The sequence below is a fragment of the Muntiacus reevesi genome, chromosome 18 (genome assembly GCF_963930625.1).
Source record: "Muntiacus reevesi chromosome 18, mMunRee1.1, whole genome shotgun sequence".
NCBI classification, from domain to species: Eukaryota; Metazoa; Chordata; class Mammalia; order Artiodactyla; family Cervidae; genus Muntiacus; species Muntiacus reevesi.
In genome coordinates this window covers 51,497,606-51,522,418 of record NC_089266.1, presented here as the reverse complement: position 1 = coordinate 51,522,418, position 24,813 = coordinate 51,497,606, and the positions used below count along the sequence as shown (strand labels likewise).

General features: G+C 37.1%; 1 protein-coding gene and 1 non-coding gene across 3 annotated transcripts in view; one reads left to right on the top strand and one right to left on the bottom strand.

Annotated features, from left to right (window-relative positions):
- TRIM37 (tripartite motif containing 37) overlaps positions 1-24,813 on the bottom strand; it is a 127,969-nt gene that overhangs the window by 72,201 nt on the left and 30,955 nt on the right. For both annotated transcript variants that reach the window (XM_065910108.1, XM_065910109.1), the window contains exons 10-12: positions 23,401-23,451; positions 22,317-22,398; positions 6,926-7,002 (exon numbers count right to left, since the gene is read on the bottom strand). In XM_065910108.1, the coding sequence (XP_065766180.1) occupies positions 6,926-7,002; positions 22,317-22,398; positions 23,401-23,451 (210 nt within the window). The remainder of the gene's footprint in view (positions 1-6,925; positions 7,003-22,316; positions 22,399-23,400; positions 23,452-24,813) is intronic.
- Positions 20,800-20,922, top strand: LOC136150454 (small nucleolar RNA SNORA26). Its single transcript, XR_010659874.1, has one exon. It is a non-coding gene; the product is annotated as a small nucleolar RNA SNORA26 (small nucleolar RNA).

The following is a 24,813-nucleotide window of genomic DNA, read 5'->3' as shown; positions in this document are numbered from 1 at the left end:
ACATCAGGTGGCCCAAGTATTGGAGTTTCAGTTTCAACATCAGTCCTTAGCGTTAGACTTTAAATGTTGTCCTTTAGATTTCAATGATTTTCTCTATTGCATGTTTATTTCATTGCATTTTTTATCTTTGTTATTATTTTTATTCTGTTTACTTTTCATTTAACTTGTTCTTTTCTCTAGTTTATTAAAACAGATGTTGACATTTATTTAAGGCCTTTCTGATTTTCACTTATATGGGCATTTAATCATATAAATTTTCCCCTACCTATTGCTTTAGCAATATACTACAAATTCTGGTATGCTGTGTTTTCACTTCAGTTCAAAAAATTTTTTAAATCTATTATTATTTCCTCTTGGATCCAGGGGTTATTTAGAAGTGTGTTATTTACCTTTCAACTATGTCAGATTTTTAAAATATCTATTACAAACATCTAAATTGAATTCATTACAGTAAAAAAAAATCTGAATGATTTGAATATTTTTGAATTTTTTCAGACATATTTTACGTTCCAGAATATGGTCTTTCTTGGTAAATATTTTGTGCACACTTAAGAATAATTTGCATTCTGCCACCGTTGGATCAAAGAGTCTATAAATGTCCAGCAAGTCAGGCTGGGTCAGGCTATCCAGATTTACTATGTCCTTGATGATTTCTGCTTATGTGCTATATCAACTGAGAGAAGAATTTCTATTTCTTCTTATACTTCTATCAGTTTTTGCTTTGTGCATTTTCAAAATCTGTTACCAGAGTATAAACAGAAATATTTATAATCATTGTATGTCTGATGTATGTATGTATGACTAAAACTGATCCTTTTATAACTATGAAATAAACTTCTTTATCTCTGGTAATATGCTTTCCTTTGAAATCTACTTGGATATTAAAGTAACATCTCCAACTTGGTTTTGATTAGTATGGTTTATCTTTACATTTAAAGCATATTTCTTGGGTTTGGCATACACTTGAGTTTTGCTTTTCTAGCCAATCTGACAATTTCCACTTTTTAATTGGAGTGTTTGGACCATTTATGGTGTCACATCTTGATATTCCTCCCATCTGTGTTTTGTTACCACTTATCTTTTTCTGCCTACTTTAAGACTAGGATTTGCTTCAATTTTATCCCTACCATTGCTTTATAAACTAAACATCTTTGTCATTTTAGCAGTGGCTTTATAGTTTATAGTTATGGGAGGCTGAACAGTGTCCCCAAGGTATTGACATCTTAATTCTCGGAAACTATGAATGGGAATACACAGTCGCAATTAAGCCAAGGATCCTGAGATGAGGGGACTATCCTGGAAAACCCATGTGTACCCTAAAGGTAACCATGAATGCCACTGTAAGAGAAAAGCAGAGCAAGATCTGACAGAGACAAAAAAAAGCTAAGGCAGCGTGACCACAGGCAGAGGTAGGAGCGACACTGTCATAAGCCCAAGAATGCTGGCAGTAAGCAGAAGCTGGAAGAGGCGAGAAACAGATCTCCCTTAGTGAAACTGGAGCTAGCACAACTCTACTGAAACCCTGATTTTGGCCTAGCAATGGTTTTTGGGTTTCTGGCCTCCAGAAATGTGAGGGAAATGTCTTCTGTTGTTTTAAGCTGCCAAATTCCTGGTAATTTGTTATAAGAGGCAAGAAAAAATAATAGGATAGTATGTATCTTTAACATATCACAGTCTAGCTTTAATTGTTATTATACCACTTCACATATAGTGTCAGAATCTTACATTATACTTCCATGCTCTAATCGTTTGGCCTTTTAAAACAATTATTTGTTTATTTCTGGTTTCACTGGGTCTTCATTGCTGCACACAGGCTCTCTCTAGCTGCGGTGAGCAGGGGTATTTTCTAGCTGCAGTGCCCGGGCTTCTCTTGCTGCAGAGAGCGTGCTCGAGGCATGAAAGCTTCAGTAATTGAGGCTCATGGGCTCTAGAGCGTAGGCTCACTGGTTGTGATGCACAGGGTCAGCTGCTCTGTGGCATGTAGGACCTTCCAGGACCAGTGATTAAACCCGTGTCTCCAGGATTGGCAGGCAGATTTTGACCACTGGACCACCTAGGAAGTTCCTCTTTTGGCCTTTATACCAATGTTTTTGTTGTGATTTTTGCTTCTAAATATATTAAAAACCTTGAAATATAATGCTACTGCTTTTGATTATATTGTCAATTATCACTTAAAATTACCTTGGTAACAGAAAAAAAGCTTTATTTACCCAAGTAATTTCCATTTCTGGTGCTCTTCATTTCTTTGTTTAAATTCAGAGGTCCAACTGGTATTATTTACCCTGTCTGAAGCATGCACTTTAACATTTCTTCTAGTTCAGATCTGAAAATGTCTTAGTCTCACTGTATTTTTTAAAATATATTCTTGCTGATTATAAAATTTTAGGTTAACGTTTGCTTCTTTCAATCTTTTTAAAATGTTGCTATATTATCATTTCACTTGTATTGTTTCCAGTGAGAAACCTGATTTCACCCTTTCCTTTGTGCCTCTAAATTTAATTACCTTTTTTTTCACTGCCAGTTTAAGACATTTTGTTTATCATTGGTTTTAAGCAATTTGATTACCACGTACTTTGATGTTTCCTTCATGTTTCATGTGCTTATAGTTCACTAAACTTCTGGATCCATGAGCTTAAAGCTTTCATCAAGTTTGGAAAGTATTTACTTTTTCCTTCCCATCCCCTTCTTCAAGGACTCCAGATAGTTGTACATTAAGCTACTTCAAGTTGTTTCATATTTTAGAATTCTATTCTCTATGTTCACATTTTGAATAGTTTCTATAGATAATGCCTTCAAGTCCATTAATTCATTAATTAATTCTTTCTTAACTCATTAATTAATCCTTTCTTCTGCAGTATCTAATCTGTCATTCATGCCATCCAGTGTATTCTATATTTCAAATATAGTTAGTTCATTCTCAAGAAGTTCAGTACAAATTTTTGGTATCTTCCTTATCTCTATTCAACTTTTGAACAGATGGAATGTAGTTATAAAAACTGAGAAAAATATTTTCTCCTAATTCTCAAATGAGAAACTAGTTGTCTTTTTAAGCCATACAAAGATGTCCAAAAATGTAAAACAAGTTTTCTCATCAAATATTATTTTGTTTTAGAAAAAGTTACTACTCATAGAAATGTAATTTATGTTAATATGCAATTAGTTTATTATAAATAAATTAAATTTTTAATGTTTTCATTTCTAATTCATAAAATATCAATAGATATAACTCACATTGAAAAATAAAAAAACAGTTCTTGCTCAAATCAACTGCTTACTCTCCTCAGTATTGGTTATGTCTTCCTGCCTCTTTGCATGCCAATTAATCTTTGAATGAATAACAGATAATGTAACCTTAGCTTTGTTGGGTGCTGGATATTTTTGTAATCTTTTTATTTTTTCTCAGTTTTATTTATTTATTTATTTAACTTTACAATATTGTATTGGTTTTGCCACAGCTTTCTTATCCATTCGTCTGCTGATGGACATCTAGGTTGCTTCCATTTCCTGGCTAGTATAAACAGTACTGCTATGAACATTGGGGTACACGTGTCTGTCTCAATTCTGGATTCCTCGGTGTGTATGCCCAACAGTGGGACTGCCAGGTCATATGGCAGTTCTATTTCCAGTTTTTTAAGGAATCTCCACACTGTTTTCCATAGTGGCTGTACTAGTTTGCATTCCCACCAACAATGTAAGAGGGTTCCCTTTTCTCCACACCCTCTCCAGCATTTATTGCTTGTAGACTTTTGGATAGCAGCCATTCTGACTGGTGTGAAATGGTACCTCATTGTGCTTTTGATTTGCATTTCTCTGATAATGAGTGATGTTGAGCATCTTTTCATGTGTATGTTAGCCATCCGTATGTCTTCTTTGGAGAAATGTCTATTTAGTTCTTTGACCCACTTTTGATTAGGTCATTTATTTTTCTGGAATTGAGCTGCAGGAGTGGCTTGTATACTTTTGAGATTAATTCTTTGTCTGTTATTCATTTGCTATTATTTTCTCCCATTCTGAAGGCTGTCTTTCACCTTGCTTATAGTTTCCCGTGCTGTGCAGAAGCTTTTAATTTTAATTAGGTCCCATTTATTTTTGCTTTTATTTCCAATATTCTGGGAGGTGAATTCATAGAGGATCCCGCTGTTGTTTATGTCGGAGAGTGTTTTGCCTATGTTTTCCTCTAGGAGTTTTATAGTTTCTGGTCTTACATTTAGATCTGTAATCTATTTTGAGTTTATTTTTGTGTATGGTGTTAGAAAGCATTCTAGTTTCATTCTTTTACAAGTGGTTGACCAGTTTTCCCAGCACCACTTGTTAAAGAGATTGTCTTTTCTCCATTGTATATTCTTGCCTCCTTTGTTGAAGATACGGTGTCCATAGGTATGTGGATTTATCTCTGGGCTTTCTATTTTGTTCCATTGATCTATATTTCTGTCTTTGTGCCAGTACCATACGGTCTTGATGACTGTGGCTTTGTAGTAGAGTCTGAAGTCAGGCAGGTTGATTCCTCCAGTTCCATTCTTCTTTCTCAAGATTGCTTTGGCTATTTGAGGTTTTTTGTATTTCCATACAAATTGTGAAATTACTTGTTCTAGTTCTCTGAAAAATACCATTGGTAGCTTGACAGGGATTGCATTGAATCTATAGATTGCTGTGAGTAGTATACTCACTTTCACTATATTGATTCTTCCAATCCATGAACATGGTATATTTCTTCATCTATTTGTGTCCTCTTTGATTTCTTTCAGCAGTGTTTTATAGTTTTCTATATATAGGTCTTCTGTTTCTTTAGGTAGATATATTCCTAAGTATTTTATTCTTTTCATTGCAATGGTGAATGGAATTGCTTCCTTAATTTCTCTTTCTGTTTTCTCATTGTTAGAATATAGGAATGCAAGGGATTTCTGCTGGATATTTTTGTAATTTTTGTAATCTTATGAGTTTTCTTGAGCTCTGCTCTAGACTACTGTTAGGTTACCAGAACAATTCAATTCTTTCAGTCTTGCTTTTATTTGTTAGATGGGTCTGGAGTAATGTCCATTCTAGGACTGTTCTCCAATAGGGAGGCAAAAATTTCCTGTGTAGTTCATTCAGTGCTCCATGGATTATAAGTTACCACTAGAGTGATGCAAACAACACAATTACTGGCCCTGTACCAGGCACCAGGTACCACTCCCTCTAAACCTTCCCAGATGGTCCTTCCCCCAACCTCAGTTAGCTTTCTTTACAAGCATGCCCTACTCAATACTCTGCAGAATATCTGAAGAGTGTGTGTCAGTCACTGAGTTGTATCCGATTCTTTGCAACCCCATGAACTATAGCCCGCCCAGCTCCTCTGTCCATGGGATTCTCCAGGCAAGAACACTGGAGTGGGGTGCCATGCCCTTCTCATATTTGAAGAGAACGCCTTCCAAATCTCTGGAGTTCTTTGTACAGATCTCTCTTCTGGTGTTCTGTCCACTGCATTCTAGGTATGCTGGTCTTCCTGGACACTCAGCACTATCTCCTCAACTCAAGGAGTTAGCCAGACTGTTACATTTCTGCCTCCATGTGTTATGGCCTGAAAACTCTCTCAAGGTTAAGTGAGGCAATCACAGATCTGATTTATTTCCCGTCTCTCAGGCACTGCTTTCATTTGCTGCCTCAGGTCTGGTGTCGAGGAAATGTTTTCCTTTTTGGTTGTTATAGAAAAAAGGGTTATCACTATTATGCCATAACTGGAAACACATATCTCAAATCAAACCAACAGATTATGGTGTAACAGAGTGAAATAAAATTCACTGATAGGGTTCCAGATTTCATGCTACAAATTACATTTAACAAACAAGCACTTGTTCAATTTTGGGGTAATATCAAAGATGATTCACAATTATCTAAAATTGCTTTTTAAAGTGTTCCTCCCTAAAAAAAAGTAGATTAGGGCTGCCAGGAACTGGGTGGGAATGGGAAGTGATTGCTAATAAGTACAGTGTTGCTTTGTGGGGTGATGAAAATGTTCTGTAGAATGCCCTGGCAGCAGTGGTTAAGATTTTGTGCTTCCAGTGTGGGAGCACAGGTTTGCTCCCTCGTTGCAGAACTAATATTCCACATGCCAAGAGGCATGGCCAAAAAATTTAAAAAAGAAAAAAAAATGTTCTGAAATTAGATACAATGATAGCTGGAGAACTCAATGAATATTCTAAAATCTACTGAATTCTACACTTATTTATAAGATGAATTTCATGGTATGGTTTCCTGGTGGTTCAGATGGCAGGAAGATCCCCTGGAGAAGGGCATGGCTACCCACTCCAATCTTGCCTGGAGAATTCCATGGACAGAGGAGCCTACAGGGCTACAGTGCATGGGGTCGCAAAGAGTTGGACCCGAGTGCACAACTAACACTTTCACTTTCATGTGGTATGTGAACTGTAGATCACTGTAAAAAGCTTTTTTCAACTACATATGAAATTCAAAATCCATTAGGCCAGATTTTGTATATATACTTCAACCCAAACAACTTATTACAGTAAACTGAAAAGCCATACATTATGAAGTGTTTTACAATATGTTTTCTCAGTATTATTTGCTTTAGAAAAAGTTATTCTTCAAGAAAATGTTACTTATGCTAATACGTAATAGGCTTACTATTAAAGTAAATTAACAAAAATTTCAAAGTTCTTGTTTTAATTTCTAATTCAGAAAATATCATCAGATAAAACCATATAAAGAAAAATTCTTTGGATTTCCCAATAAAATTTAAGAGTATAGAGTCCTGATGCCATATAATTTGAGAACTGACAGTCTATGCCAACATACTATGCCAGAGATTCCATACTGGTATAATATCTTAACAGATATAAAATATAGTATTAACAAAAGTAGTTAATGAAAAGTGCTTAGAAGGTATGTAAACCCACACTAAAGTTTGTTACTTAATTGCATGTCTTACTTGGAAGTTTCTGGCAAGCCAGCTGAAAGTTCCAGAAACACAGATAAGTAGTAACCACGAACAACTCCATTTCCATCCTCAAAAAAAAAAAAGAGAAAAAGATGTTATATACACAGAAACTCCAGTCAATTTAAATGTAAAAATGTAAGCCACAATGAAACAAACAAAATACAGGACAGTATCTGATATTTGGACCGAGAAGTAGTTTTAAGTTTAAAAGCAGTAAGAGAGCTGATAAAAAGACCAAGAGTCTACAAACTTTTTTTTCTACATAAAGATAGAAGCATAAAAGCATACAAACAAAGGAAAATATCAACTACTCTGAAAAGAGTTAGGACTTTCAACACATACAGAACTCTTAAAAAATGAGCCTCCAAGAAAAATTAAAATCCCAAAGAAATATACCAAAAAAATGAAAAGTCTCAAGTTCACTAAGAAGTTGAGGAAGGAGACAAAAAACAAAGGAGATAATATTTAAGATTAAAAAGGAGTAAAATAGAAAAAGGTAACACATGATATTGAAAGTAATTAAATATAATTTCTGTTTCATATGTCAGGATTCCATAGAAGATTCTCTCTGGAGATTTAAAGTTTCTCATATTTCTATTACAGAGATTTTATGAATAAAATTATTCCCTTCTGTATTTCTCAAGGACTGGGTGAGATTACATCTGTTAAAACTACATGTATAAGCACACTTGCCCAACCAGACTGAGGGCTGAGGGCAGGAATGCATCTACAGAAGCACACAGCTACTTCTGAACCCCTTCATTTCTAGGCTGCTTGCTCTCAAAGGTTGTGATGCAGCATTCAGGGTTTGACATGATAACCATTCAGTAAATACAACACTACAGAAAGATGAATAATCATTTAAGGGAAAAGAGCTGGACACAAAAGATTATATGTTGTATAATCCCATTATATGAAATTTTGAAAAAGTAAAAGCATACTGACAAAAACAGATCAGTGGTGCAGAGGGGCCAGGAAGGGAGAAAAAAGGATTAGCTGAAAAGGGTAAATCAGATAACTTCAGAGGGTGATAAAACTCATGACTATGATAATGATTGTGCAACTGTATGTATTTGTCAAAATGTGCTATATTTAGTTATTATGAAATATAAATTATATAGCAAATTACACCAATTGTTAAAAATCAACCAACATCCTTGTGCAAATAACTGGAGTTTCTTTCTTCTTTTAAAATTTGTTCCAAAACAACTTCCTTGGAATACAATCAATTAATAAAAGGTAGTAAACAGTTCTTATTCCTGATTTCTATCACATAATAATATTAGAAATTTCTCTTTGACCTAATTTTTAAGGAACAAGATTTTTATAATTTCTACGATGCACCATCTGTACCTCTAACAAAATTCTTGCTTTGAGAATTTCCAATAGGCACTGTGGCGGTCACAGTGCCAGCACAGGCACAATGGCAGACTGGTGCTAAAACTCTCAAAATCTGAATGTGCAACAGCAACCGAACATCAACACCAGAAGCTCACAAACAACACTTACAACAAAAGCAGGTAACAGGTTATCTCCACAACCCCCGAAACATAAGGAGATAAAGACAGACCAACTATAATCACAAAGACCTGCCTTGTACCAACACTGTAGGAGAAAGGAGAGAGAAGCAATAAGACATCTAATGGGCCAGAAAAAAGGAAAACCACAAAATGGTCAAGAGTTAATCACTGAAAAGCATCATAAGCCTCAGGACACTAGAAACTGCAAAAACACTTGCTCAATATAATACCAACTGAGTATAAAAACTAAATGCACTCTAGTCACTCTAAACTCTTAAAAACGAGTATCCAGGGTCTTTTAGGACAGGTCTAAAGATTGCAAAGGAACTGCTAAGAGGAAAATAAAAGATAAACAGCATAGAAATAATACAAGCAAATGAAGAAAAAGGTCCAGATTACAAGGAGAGAAGAACCAGGAAATCTCTCAGAAAGCAAAGCACCAGATTTCTGATTGACATATCAAACTGGTTATACACATGCAAAAGAATGAAGCTAGACCCCTCCATCATACAAAAATTAACTCAAAATATACTAAAGATCTAAACATAAGTCTTAAAAGTTGTAAAAGTCCAACAGGAAAATCTAAGCAAAAAGCTCCATGACAATGGAGTTGGTAAGAATTTCCTAGATATGAAACCAAAAGCCAAAACAGACAAAGTGGACTACAACAAAATTTAAAATTTCTGTCCATCAAAGGTCATGACCAACAGAGCAAAAAGAAACCTTAAAAATGAGAAAATATACGTAAATCATATATCTAATAAGGGGTCAATATCCAGAATATGGAGGCTTCCCTGGTGGCTCAGACAGTAAAGACTCTGCCTATAATTCAGGAGACCTGGGTTTGATTTCTAGATCAAGAAGATTGCCCAGAGAAGGGAATGACTACCACTCTATCTCTCCTGCCTGGGAAATTCCATGGACAGAGGAGCCTGGTGGGCTACAGTCCACAGGGTTGTAAAGAGTCAGACTTGATTGAGCAACTAACACTTTCACATCCAGGATATATAAACTCCTACAACTCTAAAACAACAAAAAACTTGATTTAAAAAATCAGCAAAGGACTTGAATACACACTTCTCTAAAAGGGATATACAAATGTCCAACAAGCACATGAAAAAATGCTCAAAAACACCACTAGGGGACATAAATCAAAACCACAATGAATTACCTCACACCCATTAGTATGGTTATGCTGTTTTCTACAGTAGTCGCACCATTTTACATTCTCATCAGCATTGCACAAAGGTTCAAATTTTTCCATAACTTTGTCAGCACTTTTTGTTTTCTGTTTCTTTGGTAATAACCAAAAGGTAGAAGCAAGTCAGACGTCCACTGATAGATGGATAAATAAAACATGGTATATACATACAATGGAATATTACTCAGCCTGAAAAGGGAAGGGAATTCTGATATAAGCTATGAAGAGGAGGAATCTTAAGAACACATGCTAAGTGAATGAAGTCAGTGACAAGATGCTACTATAATAAGATTCCACATATGTGAGGTATCTAGAGTAGTCAAATTCATAGAAAGAAAAAGCAGAGTGATGGCTGCCAGGATCGGAGGAGAAGGGGAAGTGGGGAGTTACTGTTTAACTGGCAAAGCAGTTCAGTTTTGCAGGCTAAAAAAATTCTGGAAGTTAGTTACACAACAATGTAAATATACTTCACAATACTAAATGTACACTTAGAAATAGTTAAAATGGTAAATTTTATGTTATGCATTATTTACCAAAATGAAAGAGAAAATAAAGGGTAAAATAACATTCCTACAGACAATGAAAGCACCCTAGAAAAACAAACTCAAAGATCAAAATTGTAACCTATTTCAAAATAACCTAAAAGACTATTAAGAAAATAATATGACAGCCTTCAGGAAGAAAAGAAAAGCTGAGAAAATATGATATGAAAGAATAACACAAATCAGTATTAGAAAAACTCAAATATCAAGTAAAAGAACTAAGGGAAGAATTAGAAATAAAAGGAAGTTATTTAAGAAATAAAGACTGAACTAAAAGAACATAGGAGCAAATAAACACAACAGCTGATATCTTTAAAAAAAATAAGTAAACAAGGAAAAATTTTAAAGTTAAAAAGAAATGAAGAAAGAGCTAAAAAAAACTAGAAAGTGGTAATTATTGAAGACAAAGGCAAAGAAGATTCAAAACACAGATAATAAAAGTCCCAAGAGAGAAAACCAAAGGTAGAAACAAAGGAGATATTTAAAACTGTAATTCAGGAAATATTTTCTTTAAGAAATCTAAAACTATATATTGAAAGAGCCCAACATGTAACTTGAGAATGAAGTGAAGAAGTGAAGTGAAGTCGCTCAGTCATGTCCGACTCCTACCAGGCTCCTCCGTTCATGGGATTCTCCAGGCAAGCATACTGGAGTGGGTTACCATTTCCTTCTCCAGGGGATCTTCCCGACCTAGGGATCAAACCCGGGTCTCCCGCATTGGAGGCAGACGCTTTAACCTCTGAGCCACCAGGGAAGCCCAATTTGAGAATACGGGCCCAAAAAACCCAACATATACAGTAGTAAATTAGCGGATTTAAAAAGAATTGGAACTCCACTCAACGCTCTGGGGTGTCTTAAAAGGGGAGGAAATCTAAAAAGAGTGGATACATGTATAGCTGACCCACTTTGCTGCACAGCAGAAGCTAACACAACACTGTAAAGCAACCACCTTCCAATAAATAAATAAGGCACAGGCACTGCGGGAAAAATAATTAAATTATTTGGGCATCTAGACAATATTAGCAAAGGATTTCTAAGGATTAGTTCATCAGACTTTACCAAAACAAAATGGAATCAAATATTTAAGATATCCAAGGAAAGAAAACACAAGCCAAGGATTTTGCATCTAGCAATACTGGCTTTAGAGTATAAAGGATATAAATCATTTTCAACACACAGAAATTTAGGAAATATGGTTCCACTAACCTTTCCAGTAGAATTTACTAGAAAACAAGCTCTGAACCCTCAGAGCTGTCCAGACACAGCAGAGGGAAATGAGAGTACATGCAAAGTAATTTTTAAACATTTCTCAGTAACTGATGGTAGAATTTCTCAAGCTGATGGTAGAATTGAGTTCCCCTCCTGAAATTCTTTTTATAGAGCAAATGAATGATTCACTATGATATATTACAATTCTCTTATTTCCTATGGCTTCAAAAAGTAGGTTCCCAGAGTAGAAGAAATGAGTTATAGGTGTAATATAAAGAAGTTTAAAAAATTCTATAATTCTGAATTTGAATTATAAGTGTTAGTGTGATCTCGTGAGTTATTTTATTTTTTAAAAAATACATAAAGGGACTTCTATGATGGTCCAGTGGCTGGGAATCCGCCAGTCAATGCAGGGGAAATGGGTTCAATCCCTGATCTGGGAAGATGCCACATGATGAGAAGCAACTAGGCCCAATTGCCACAACTACTAAGCCCATGCTCTAGAGCCCAGGTATCACAACTACTGAAACCCACGAGCACCTAGAGCCTGCGCTTCCTATAAGAAAAGCCATCACAATGTGAAGCTCATGAACTGCAATGAGGAGAAGTCCCTGCTCACAACAACTAGAAAAACCATGCACAGCAATGAAGACAAAGAAAGTTCAGCCAAAAATAAGTAAAATAAAAAAAAAACTACATATACACATTTGTCAAAAGACCCCCAAAAAACAGGGAGAACAAGATGGTGGAGGAGTAGGTGGACATGGAGAACATCTCTCCATGGATGCATGAGGAATACACCTTCAGACACAGAGGTGCACACAGAACACCAGCTGAGAGCAAACAGAAGTACCTGACCATCGGAAAAGAATATATAGAATCACACAAAACTCAGTAGGATGAAGGAACTACGGGGAAAAACAGGAGTGTTACTAGGACTGGAGCTGCCCTGGGCAAGTTGGGGAACTGAAGCAGGCGTCCGATCCCCACATCGGGGTAACTGTCAGAGTCAGAGGAGAAACATTTAAGGCTGAGAGTGAAACAGCTGATCTGCGGCAGCCTAAAAAGAATGAGAATCAGACAGTCCTTGTGGCAGCCATATATACCCTGGACAGGGACGCAGGTCCCCGAGAAGGCGGAACAGCTGGGAGCTGGACCTTAGGGATTGTGGAGCAAACCCAGAACAAGGGCTGCTGTTGACTGTGGAGAGACTGACCAATGGGATGTGAGGGAGGAGATGTGGTGGGAAATGCCTGTGAAGCAAAGGTGGGCAGCCATGGAAGCAAGGCGATACTGCAGGGTCACGCATAGAGGGTGGAGCCATCACCATAGCCCCTCAGACCACACATGCCAGCATGGGCAGATGAACAATAGAAAGGCTGGCCCTGACGCCCTAAACTACAGAGTAGGACCCCATGCAGAGTGTCCCTTTAAGTGACTGACCCAGCGATCTACAGAGTAGGACCCCACCCAGGGTGCCCCTTTAAGTGCCTGGCACGCAGATCTACAGATTAGGACCCCAGTCAGGGGGGCCCCTCTATGTGCCTAAGTGTGTGATGAACAGAGAAGGACCCCAGGCAAGGGAGCCCTCTAAGCACCTGAACAGGCAGAGCTACAGAAAAAGACTAGCCAAAGAGGCCTTCTGATCGCCAGTTACCAGAGGCTTGGAAAAAGACTCTGATAGGGTCATAACTCCAGCACTGAGGCAGTCCATGTCCCTGCACACTTGGCACCACCCGGGTCCCTGTAAGCCAAGCAGCTGCACCAGCTTTACGCTGAATGCTCACTGGGGCAGAGCTGCCACAGGCAAAAAAAAAGTCTTGAGTCTATGCAGGCGGGATTGCTTTGGTCGTGTCCAACTCTCTGTGACCCTATGGACTGTGGTCTGCCAGGCTTCTCTGTCAGGGGTGGGGGGTTTCTCTAGGCAAGAATACAGGAGCGTATTGGCCAATACTGGCTGCCATACCCTTCTAGAGTACTTTATCCCCTTCTTCCCTAGCTGCCAACTCCGCTGAGTACCTGGTGGTGCCAGAACCCCTGTAACTCAAGCAGCTGCACCACCTCCACACCTGGCCCTCACAGGGCAAACCCAAGTCCTCCAGGGCAGCCTCGGGAGCAAAGGTCAGTGGACGACCCACATGCAGAGGCGGAAACAAAACCACAACTGAAACCCAGGGGTAGTTCGGCTAAGGAAGAAGACCCAAAACCTCCCCACTAGCTGTACAAGCTGCAGATCAAATCCAAGTGATCAACTACGCAGACTCTGTGGCTATGGAATATATAAAAGGACATTGAGAGGTCCCACAAAAGAAAAGGCACTAGTTCTGACGCTGTGGACACTGGAGGCAAGAACACACAGGAGTAGGACCAGATTAGTATCTGAGCTGCCCCCACAGCAGGTCCAGAGACCAGCACAGGGTTGGGAGGGCATCCTAGGGAGGGGAGGTAGACGGTAACTCCCAGGAGATGGAAAGGATCCTGACAGCAGTGACTGAAGAGAAACATTTATTCTTTTGTTCTGACATGTTCTGTGGTTTCTTTTGGATTTTTTTTCTTGTCTTTCCTCCTTTCACCCCCTACCCCCCACCCTCTAATCCCGGGCCTCCGTGTAGCTGTCAATTTTATTGGCATGATGAAATCTAATCAAGCTTTTGAGGTTTTTTCTTTCCATTCTTTCTTCAATCACACGCTTTACAGTTGTTATAAACCTCTGCCTCTACGTTGGACTTTTACAGTTCTATGCAGTTACTTTTTCTTTCCTCGTCCTTTTTCTTTTCTTCTTTTAATCTTTAATTTTAATTTTTTAAACCTATTATTACTTTTTCTATATTTATTCCTTTGTTTGCTTTTCTTACTGTTCTTTTCTCCATGCATTTAATCTTTAATGTATATGAATCTTCTTTATCTACCTCTATTTAGCTTTGCAAACCTATTCTTTCTTTCCTTCCTTTCCTCTCAACGTATTTGATAGTTTTGTTTTCATTGCTTTATTCTCCAGTGGGCACCTTGCTTCAGTTTTGTTTTCCAATTTGTGCTTTAGTTAGTTTTGTTCTTAACTGGTAGATATAATTTTTGGTTTCCTTTGTTCACCAGGTCAATCTACTATATTTTTGCTGGACTGTTTTGATTTTTGCTTATGGATGTGTATGTATATGTGTATAATCCATTATTTTTATTATTATTTGCCCCATTTTGTAACTGTCATTTGTCTGGGGTTGATCCTTGGTTTCTTCTTGTTGGGCACGTGTTTAAATTTCATTTAACGCCATGAGAAACCACTTGTGGAATCTTCGTTCCTGACCAGGGATCAAGTCCTGAGCCTTTGGAATGGGAACACTGACTCCAAGACCCTAGGCTACCAGAGAACTAAACCTAAGGAGTAACAAATAATGAGAACCCCCACAAAGGAAACCACTTGAATACAAGACCTGGCAACACCCAACTACCAGTAGCACCCTGATCAGGACTCCACAGGCAAACAACAAACAAAACAAAAACACAAACCCAATCATCAACAGACAGAATTACCAACTAACTCAGCCTTGTCCATCAGAAGAAAAAAAAAAAAAAAAAAAACCTCTGCTTAAATATCACCCTATACAAAACTTTCACAAACCACTGCACCAATTGTAGGTGGGGCAAACCAAAAGGAATCTTGAATTCAACCTTGAAGCCTGGGAAAAGGAGACCTCGGGCATTAGCTTAAAAAAATAATGAAAAGGCAGAGAAATACTGCACAAATGAAGGAACAAACTAGAAACACAGAAGTCCAAATAAATGAAGAAGAAATAGGCAAACTACCTGAAAAAGAATTCAGAATAATGACAGTAAAGATGATCAAAAACCTTGAAAACAGAATGGAGGAAAGGCAAGAATCAATTAACAAAGACATAGAAGAATTAAAGAATAAACATACAGAGACAAACACAATTACTGAAATTAAAAATACTCTGGAAGGAATCAATTGCAGAAAATCTGAAGCAGAACAAAAAAATCAGTGAACTGGAAGATAAAATGGTGAAAATAACTTCTGAAGAGCAAAATAAAGTAAAAAGAATGAAAACAACTGAGGATAGTCTCAGAGACCTCTGGGAAAATATCAAACACACCAACATTCAAATTACAGGGGTCCCAGAAGAAGTGAGAAAGAAAGGGTATGAGAAGATTTTTGAAGAGATTATAGTTGAAGATTTCCCCAATATGGAAATGGAAATAGTCAAGTCCAAGAGGCTCAAGAGTCCCTTATAGGATAAACCCAAGAAGAAACATGCCAAGACACATACTAATCAAACTAACAAAGATTAAACACAAAGAGAGAATATTAAAAGCAGCAAGGAAGAAGCAACACAGTAATATACAAGGGAAACCCCACAGGTTTAACAGCGGATTTGTCAGCAGAAACTCTGCAGGCCAGAAGGGAATGGCAAAATATATTTAAAGTACTGAAGGGGAAAAATCTAAAACCAAGATTATTCTACCCAGAAAGGATCCCATTCAAAGTTGATGGGAGAAAACAAAAGCTTTTCAGACAAGTAAAAGATAACCACCAAACCAGCTTTACAACAACTGTTAAAGGGATTTATATAGTCAAGAAATACAAGAGAAGAAAAAGATCTACAAAATCAAACCCAAAACAATGAAGAAAATGGCAATGTGTGTCTGTGTTAGTCACTCAGTCCTGTCCAACTCTTTGCGCACCCATGGACTGTGCCTCACCATGCTCTTCTACACTTGATCTTAGCCAAAAAGCCAAGAAGCGATCACCATGCTCTTCTGTCCATGGGATTCTGCAGGCAAGAATACTGGAGTGGGTTGCCATTTCCTTCTCCAGAGAAAATGGCAATAGGAACATATATATCAATAATTACTTTAAATGTAAATGGAGTAAAAGGCCCAACCAAAAGACACAGGTAGGCTGAATGGATACAAAAACAAAACCCATATATATTCTGTCTACAAGAAACCCACTTCAGACCTAAAGGGGACGTGAGAGGATGGAAAAATACATTCCATGCAAATGAAAAGGAAAAGAAAGCTGGAGTAGCAATCCTCATATCAGACAAATTAGACCTTAAAACAAAGAATATTACAAGAGATAAGGAAGGACACTACATAATGATCAAGGATCAATCCAAGAGGAAGACGTAACAATTGTAAATATCTAGGCACCCAACATAGGTACACTTCAGTACAAAAGACAAACACTAACAGACATAAAAGGAGAAACTGACAGAAACACAGTAAAGCAGGAGACTTTTAACAGCCCTCTCACAACAATGGACAGATCATCAAAACAAAATTAATAAGGAAACATGAGTCTTAAATGATATATTAGTTGAGATGGGTCTCACTGATATCTTCAGGACATTCCATCCAAATGCAGAAGAATAACTTTCTTCTCAAGTGCACATGGAACATTCTCCAGGATAGACCACATCTTGGGTGAAAAATCAAATCTCAGTAAATTTAAGAAAACTGAAATCATATCAAGCGTCTTTTCAGACCACAATGCTATGAGACTAGATATCAATTACAAGAAAAAAACTGTAACAAACACATGGAGATCAAACAATACGTTTCTAAATAGCCAACATATTACTGAAGAAATCATGAGGGAAATCAAAAAATTTCAAGAAACAAATGATAATGAAAACACGACAACTCAAAATCTATGGGATGGATCAAAAGCAGTTCTAAGAAGGAAGTTTAGAGCAATATAATCCCACCTCAACAAACAAGGAAAACACTGAATAGACAACCTACATTTACACCTAAAACAACTGGAAAAAGAACAGAAAAACCCCAAAATTAGAAGAAGGAAATCATAAAGATCAGAGCAGAGATAAATGAAAAAGAAATGAAAAAACAGCAAAGATTAATAAAAGCAAAAGCTGGTTCTTCAAGAAGATAAACAAAATTGACAAACCTTTGGCCAGACTCATCAAGAAAAAAAGAGAGAAGAATCAAATCAACAAAATTAGAAATGAAAAAGGAGAGGTTACAACAGACAATGCAGAAATACAAAGGATTATGAGAGACTATTTTGAATGACTATATGGCAATAAAATGGATAACCTGGAAGAAATGGACAGATTCTTAGAAAAGGTCAATCTTCCAAGACTGAACCAGGAAGAAATAGAAATTATGAACAACCCAATTACAAGCAGTGAAATTGAAGCTGTGATTAAAAATCTCCCTAGAAACAAAAGCCCAGGACCAGATGGCTTCACAGGAGAAGTCTATCAAACATTCAGAGAAGAGATAATGCCTATTCTTCTAAAACTCTTTCAAAAACTTACAGAGGAACACTTTCAAACTCATTCTATGAGGCCACCATCACCCTGATACCAAAACCAGACAAAGACAACACAAAAAAAGAAAACTACAGGCCAATATCACTGATGAACACAGATGCAAAAATACTCAACAAAATCTTAGCAAACAGAATTCAGCAAAACATCAAAAAGCTCATACACCAGGATCAAGTTGGGTTTATTCCAGGGATGCAAGGATTCTTCAATATACACAAATCAATCAATGTGAACTATATTAAAAAACTGAAATAGATGCAGAAAAAGCCTTTGACAATATTCAGCACCCATTTAAGATTAAAACTCTTAAAAAAGTGGGCACAGAAAAGGCCACATATGATAAGCCTACAGCAAACATTCTCAATGGTGAAAAACTGAAAGCATTCTGCCAAAGATCAGGAACAAGACAAGGGTGTCCACTTTCACCACTATTATTCAACACAGTTTTGGAAGTCCTAGCTAGAGCAATCAGAGAAGAAAAAGAAATAAAAGAAATCCATATCAGAAAAGAAGTAAAGCTCTCACTGTTTGCAGAGGACATGACACTGTACACAGAAAATCCTAAAGATACTATCAGAAAATTGCTAGAGCTGATCAGTGAATTTAACAAGGATACAAGTCGCAGGATACAAAATCAATACACAGAAATCACTTGTATTTCTATATACAAATAATGAAAAATCAGAAAGAGAAATTAAGGAATCAATCCCATTCACCACTGCAAGAAAAGGGATTAAATATCTAGGAATAAACATACCTAAGGAGACAAAAGAACTGTACACAGAAAATTATAAGACACTGATGAAACAAATCAGAGATGACATAAACAGATGGAGAGATATTCCATGTTCGTGGGTAGGAAGAATCAATATTGTGAAAGTGACTATACTACCAAATGCGATCTACAGATTCAATTATATCCCTATCAAATTACCAATGGCATTTTTCATAGAACTCGAACAAAAAATGTCACAATTCACATAGAAACACAAAAGACCCCAAATATTCAAAGTCATCTTGAGAAAGAAGAATGGAGCTGGAGGAATCAACCTTCCTGATTTCAAACTATACTACAAAGCTACAGTCATCAGGACAGTATGGTACTTGCACAAAAAACAGAAATATAGAACAATGGAACAAGATAGAAAGCCCAGAAATAAACCCATGCACCAATGGGTACCTTCTTTTTGACAAAGGAGGCAAGGATATACAATGGGGCAAAGAAAGAAAGCCTCTTCAATAAATGGTGCTGGGAAAGCTGGACAGCTACATGTACAAGAATGAAATGAGAGCACTTCCTAACACCATACACAAAGATAAACTCAAAATGGATTAAAGACCTAAATTTAAGACTGGAAACTATAAAACTCTTAGAGGAAAACATAGGCAGAACACTCGATGACATAAAGCAAGATCCTCTATGGCCCACCTCCTAGAGTAACAGAAATAAAAACAAAAGTAAACGAGTGGGACCTGATTAAACTTAAAAGCTTTTGTACAGCAAAGGAAACTATAAGCAAGGTGAAAAGACAACCCTCAGAATTGGAGAAAATAGCAAATGAAACTGACAAAGGATTAATTTCCAAAATATACAAGCAGTTCATACAACTCAATGCTAGAAAAACAACCCAATCAAAAAGTGGGAAAAAGACCTAAACAGACATTTCTTCAAAGAAGACATACAGATGGCTAACAAACACATGAAAAGATGCTCAACAATGCTCATTATTAGAGAATTTTCCCTGATGTTGGGAAAGATTGAAGGCAGGAGGAAAAAGGGACGACAGAGAATGAGATGGTTGGATAACGTCACCAACTCAATACACATGAGTTTGAGTAAGTTCCGGAAGTTGCTGATGGACAGGAAAGCCTCGCATGTTGCAGTTCATGGGGTCACAAAGAGTTGGACACGACTGAGTGACTGAACTGAAGACAAATGCAAATCAAAACTACAATGAGATATCACCTCACACTGGTCAGAATGGCCATCATCAAAAAGTCTACAAACAATAAATGTTGGAGAAGGGGTGGAGAAAAGGGAATGCTCTTGCACTGCTGGTGGGAATGTAAATTGATAGGCCACTATGGAAGATGGTATGAAGATTCCTTAAAAAACTAGGAATAAAACTGCCATATGACCCAGCAATCCCACTCCTAGGCATATACCCTGAGGAAGCCAAAACTGAAAGAGACACATGTATCCCATTGTTCATTACAGCTATATTTAAAATAGCTAGAACATGGAAGCAACCTAGATGTCCATTGACAGATGAATGGATAAAGAAGATGCGGTACATATACACAATGGAATATTACTCAGCCATAAAAGGGAATGCATTTGAGTCAGTTCTGATGAGGTGGATAAATCTAGAGTGTATTATAGAGAGTGAAGTAAGTCAGAAAGAAAGATAAATATCATATACTAATGCATATATATGCAATCTAGCAAAATGGTACTTAAGAATTAAAAGCAATGGAGAAACCGACATAGAGAATTGACTTACGGACATGGGGAGAGGGGAGGAGAGGGTGAGATGTATGATGAGGGTAACATGGAAACACTTATATTACCATATGTAAAATAGATAGCCAACAGAAATTTACTGTATGTCTCAGGAAACCCAAATAAGTGTTCTGTAGCAACCCAGAGGGATGGGATGGGGAGGGAGATGAGAGGGAGGTTCAAAAGGGAGGGGATATATATATGCCTATGGCTGATTCATGTTGAGGTTTAACAGAAAACAATAAAATTCTGTAAAGCAATTATCCTTCAATTAAAAAAAAAAAACAAACACACTAGGTTGGTCCACTGGTTAAGAATCCACCTTTCAATGCAGGCGTCATGGGTTTGATCCCTGTCCATGGAACTAAGACAACTTAGCTGTCCATGCTTCAGGACAACTAAGCCTGCACCCCCAACTAGAGAAAACCCATGCACCACAACAAAGAACCAACACAGCCAAAAAAGAACAACAAACAAAACCTATAAAATGTATAACATCAAGAATGAAGCAGGATTTTGGGTGATAATGTGTCAGTATAAATTCATCAAATGCAACCTACACGCCACTCTCTACAGAACATGTTAATAAGTTGGGGACGCAGTGCCTTAAGAGGCTAAGGCAGGAGGGTAAAGAAAGTCTCCATAAAACCCAGAGAAGAGATTTTTAGAACTCCTCTCTGAATCCTGTCTGGAGTCACAACTGAACCAGAAGATTTTAAGTCTTAGCACTTACTAGTATGTGTATAGTTAATACCAAAGTCATTAAATTTAAACTTGACCTTCAAAAAATAAATAAACTAACTTACTGCGATAAAAAAAAAAAAAAGTTGGGGAAGACTGCATGTGTGGGGTCAGAAGGTATTTTCCACTCGACCTCTGTATTTTCCACTCAATTTTGCTGTTGAACCTAAAACTCCTAAAACTCAACTGAACCTAAAACTCAATTTTGCTGTTAAACCTAAAGTTGCTCTAAAATATAAGTCTATTAAATAAATTTTTAAATACATACATACATACATATTAATCCCCTTTCGCAAACCTCCACATACATTTACCCATGTTATTTGCTAGTTCTGTTCATGAAGAAAGCCTCTAAACATTGACCAACCTGGTAGAAATGAGCACCCCTCACACTCAGTTTGGTCCTGAAATACAATTCTGCCACTAAAAGAAATCAGGGCTTTTTGGATAAAAAGACCAATTTCAAGTAGGAAATACATGAGACTAGAACATCTTATCACAGAAGACAACAAGAAAGCTAACTACTATAGTCACTAGTAGACGATTTACTAGGGTCAGAGCAGAGTGACACAGAAGGCATAGCAAAGAGACTAAGTACAAACACATGAGTTCTTAGTATTTTTAAAAATCTAATTAATAACTTTCAGGGAATAAGGAAAATTGCTAAATAACAGAAAGAATCTTGCCTCTTCTATATGCACTGTAATACTGATAACTAAATAATAGGTAAAATGAGAAACGCAATTTTGCCACATCCTAAGAATTAACATATATGCAATGTGCACCAATATCACAAAAAGAGATGCAACTAGATATAATGTGATGGAAGCATACACTACTGCTTATATTCCTGCTATAGGAACTGAGTACACATTTCATTGTATCACTGCACCGACCTGCCAATCTGCAGAAAATAAACAGGTCAAAGAGACATATTGGAAAGCACCAAGAGAACGTAATCAGCATACATGTGGTTTCTTTGTAATCATTTTTTAAGTAAGAACTTAAAACTTTTCTTCTAAATATTTTTACTGAAATAAGATTCAGTAATATGCCAATGTTTATACTGTTTATACTTCACTTTTTATAGTTTAGCAATATACCCTATAAAGAAACATAAAATTTTCATTACTTTAATTCCTTTCTCCACTAAAAAAGTGAACCAGTGTATGACAGAACCCTGAAAGAAACATCTTGACTTCAAAATTTATGAGAAATAATGAAAAAATTACTGAAACATAAAATTTTCATTACTTTAATTCTTTTCTCCACTAAAAAAGTTGAACCAGTGTATGACAGAACCCTGAAAGAAACATCTTGACTTCAAAATTTAAGAGAAATAATGAAAAACTTACTGGGTAAACTTTTAACCTCCAACAAAGTCCTGAAACTTGAAGAGGCGGACTGTAAACAGGATCTGCTCTCTGGCGCAAAGTACTAAAATAAAAGAAAACCAACCAAATCCCAAGATCAAAACTGTTGTGAAGTTCCAACAGGCAAAACCAAAACCCAACCACTTATGCTACTTTTTTGATGTCCTAGACCAGTAAATGAAGGTGACTGAAGAAGTCAAGGGTCCACTACATAAATGTATATATACGAACATTCTGAAATAAAATAAATTTTAATGATACAGAAATATTCAGCAGTATCTTTTAAGTTTCGGGTTTAAAAAAAAAAAAACCTCAATATGTCTTGAATGTAACTACCACTTCAACAAGCCGTTTTTCAGCATTAAAGGGGTAAAGAAACATGGGGAAAACCTGTCTATATTTTAGCAACAAAATTATTACATAAGAAAAAACAAATTAAATTGGAAGTGGTATAAATCCGGACCTTAGTTTGATGTGTTACCTACCACCCCTTGGCATTTTCTCTTCCCCAAGCAAGACCTCATATTTTTTGCTCCCCACTTCCATGATACCTTTTAAGCCAAGTCTCTTTGGATCTTTAAGATCTTGGTTTTTAATCTTACAGAAAAAGCAGTAAAAGCTAACAGACTTAGCATGCAAGTTACAAAACTTACAAATTTCTGGCACTAATGCCCTCTCACCTACAAAGTCTCACTTAGGACTGAGATAAACGGGCCCAAATGGACTTCTTCCCACCATTCTTGTTTCTGAGGATGGGTAGGAGGGCTCATCAATCTGTCATCCCATTCACCTCACTTTATTAACAAAAGCTAAGTGGACTCTCTTCTTAAAAAAAAGGGGGGGGGGGGGGCTTCCATTTCCAACACTAGAGAAGCAAGCTATCCAGAAGATATAAAACAATTCTGACAAACAACCTCTCCGTTCCTAACAGGAACCATGTTTCTTCTAAGACGACACATTGAGTGACAAGAGTTCACTAGGTCTGTATCCAACCAAGGAGTGACACCTTCCTGGTTCTCACTTACACACACATACAAGAAACACTAAAGTTGTCGAAACCTCTTACCTGAAATTCTCTAAAACAAAAGTAGCTGAATCATAAGATGGTACCAGTTCACTAAAAAGGAACAAAAACCAAATAAATTATTTGGCTTATTAAAGTTGAACATTTCATTTAGTTTAAAAAGTCAAGTCTCTCAGTAATATCTTGAAAATTTTATTAATCTAAAATCAGTCCTTAAGAAGAGCTTCCCAGGTGGCTCAGTGGTATAGAATCTGCCAGTGCTGGAGTGGGAGGAGACACGAGTTCAACCCCTGGGTCGGGAAGATCCCCTGGAGAAGGAAATGGCAACCCACTCCAGTATTCTTGCCTGGAGAATCCCCATGGACAGAGGAGCCTGGCAGATTACCGTCCATGGGGTGGCAGAGTCAGACACAACTGAGCGACTAAGCACAGCACATACATGGAAACAGGAAAAGAAAAAAATCGGTGCTTGGGAACCTTAAGTATGAAACATATAAATAGGTTTTAAAAAGTCAAAAAGAAACAAAAGGAAACAATTTTATACTAAATCCCCAAACTTCCTCCTTCAGAACAAATTATGAGGAATACTGACAGACCCTAAATACTTTGATATTATTTACTAGAAAATAAATCTATATAAGGTTATCAGTTCAGTTGCTCAGTTGTGTCCGACTCTTTGCAACCCCATGGACAGCAGCATGCTAGACCTCCCTGTCCATCACCAACTCCCAGAGTTTACTCAAACTCATGTCCATTGAGTCAGTGATGCCATCCAACCATCTCATCTTCTGTCATCCCCTTCTCCTACCACCTTGAATCTTTCGCAGCATCAAGGTCTTTTCAAATGAGTCAGTTCTTTGCATCAGGTGACCAATGTATTAAGAGTTTCAGCTTCAGCATCAGTCCTTCCAATGAATATTCAGGACTAATATCCTCTAGGATGGACTGGTTTGATCTCCTTGCATTCCAAGGGACTCTCAAGAGTCTTCTCCAACACCACAGCTCTATAGCATCAATTCTTCTGTGCTCAGCTTTCTTTATAGTCTGACTCTCACATCCATACATGACTACTGGAAAAAACATAGCTTTGACTAGACAGATCTTTGCTGGCAAAGTAATATCTCTGCTTTTTAATATGCTAAGTTGGTCACACCTTTTCTTCCAAAGAGCGTCTTTTAATTTCACAGCTGCATATGAATTAAATTCACCCGTTCCAGTCCATTTTAGGTCTCTGAGTCCTAAAATGTCGACGTTCACTCTTGCCATCTCCTGTTTGACCATTTTCAATTTGCCTTGATTCGTGGACCTGACATTCCATGTTCCTATGCAATATTGCTCTTTAGAGCATTGGACTTGACTTTCATCACTAGTCACATCCACAACTGGGTGTTGTTTTTGCTTTGGCTCTGTTTCTTCATTCTTTCTGGGGATACTTCTCCACTGATCTCCAGTAGC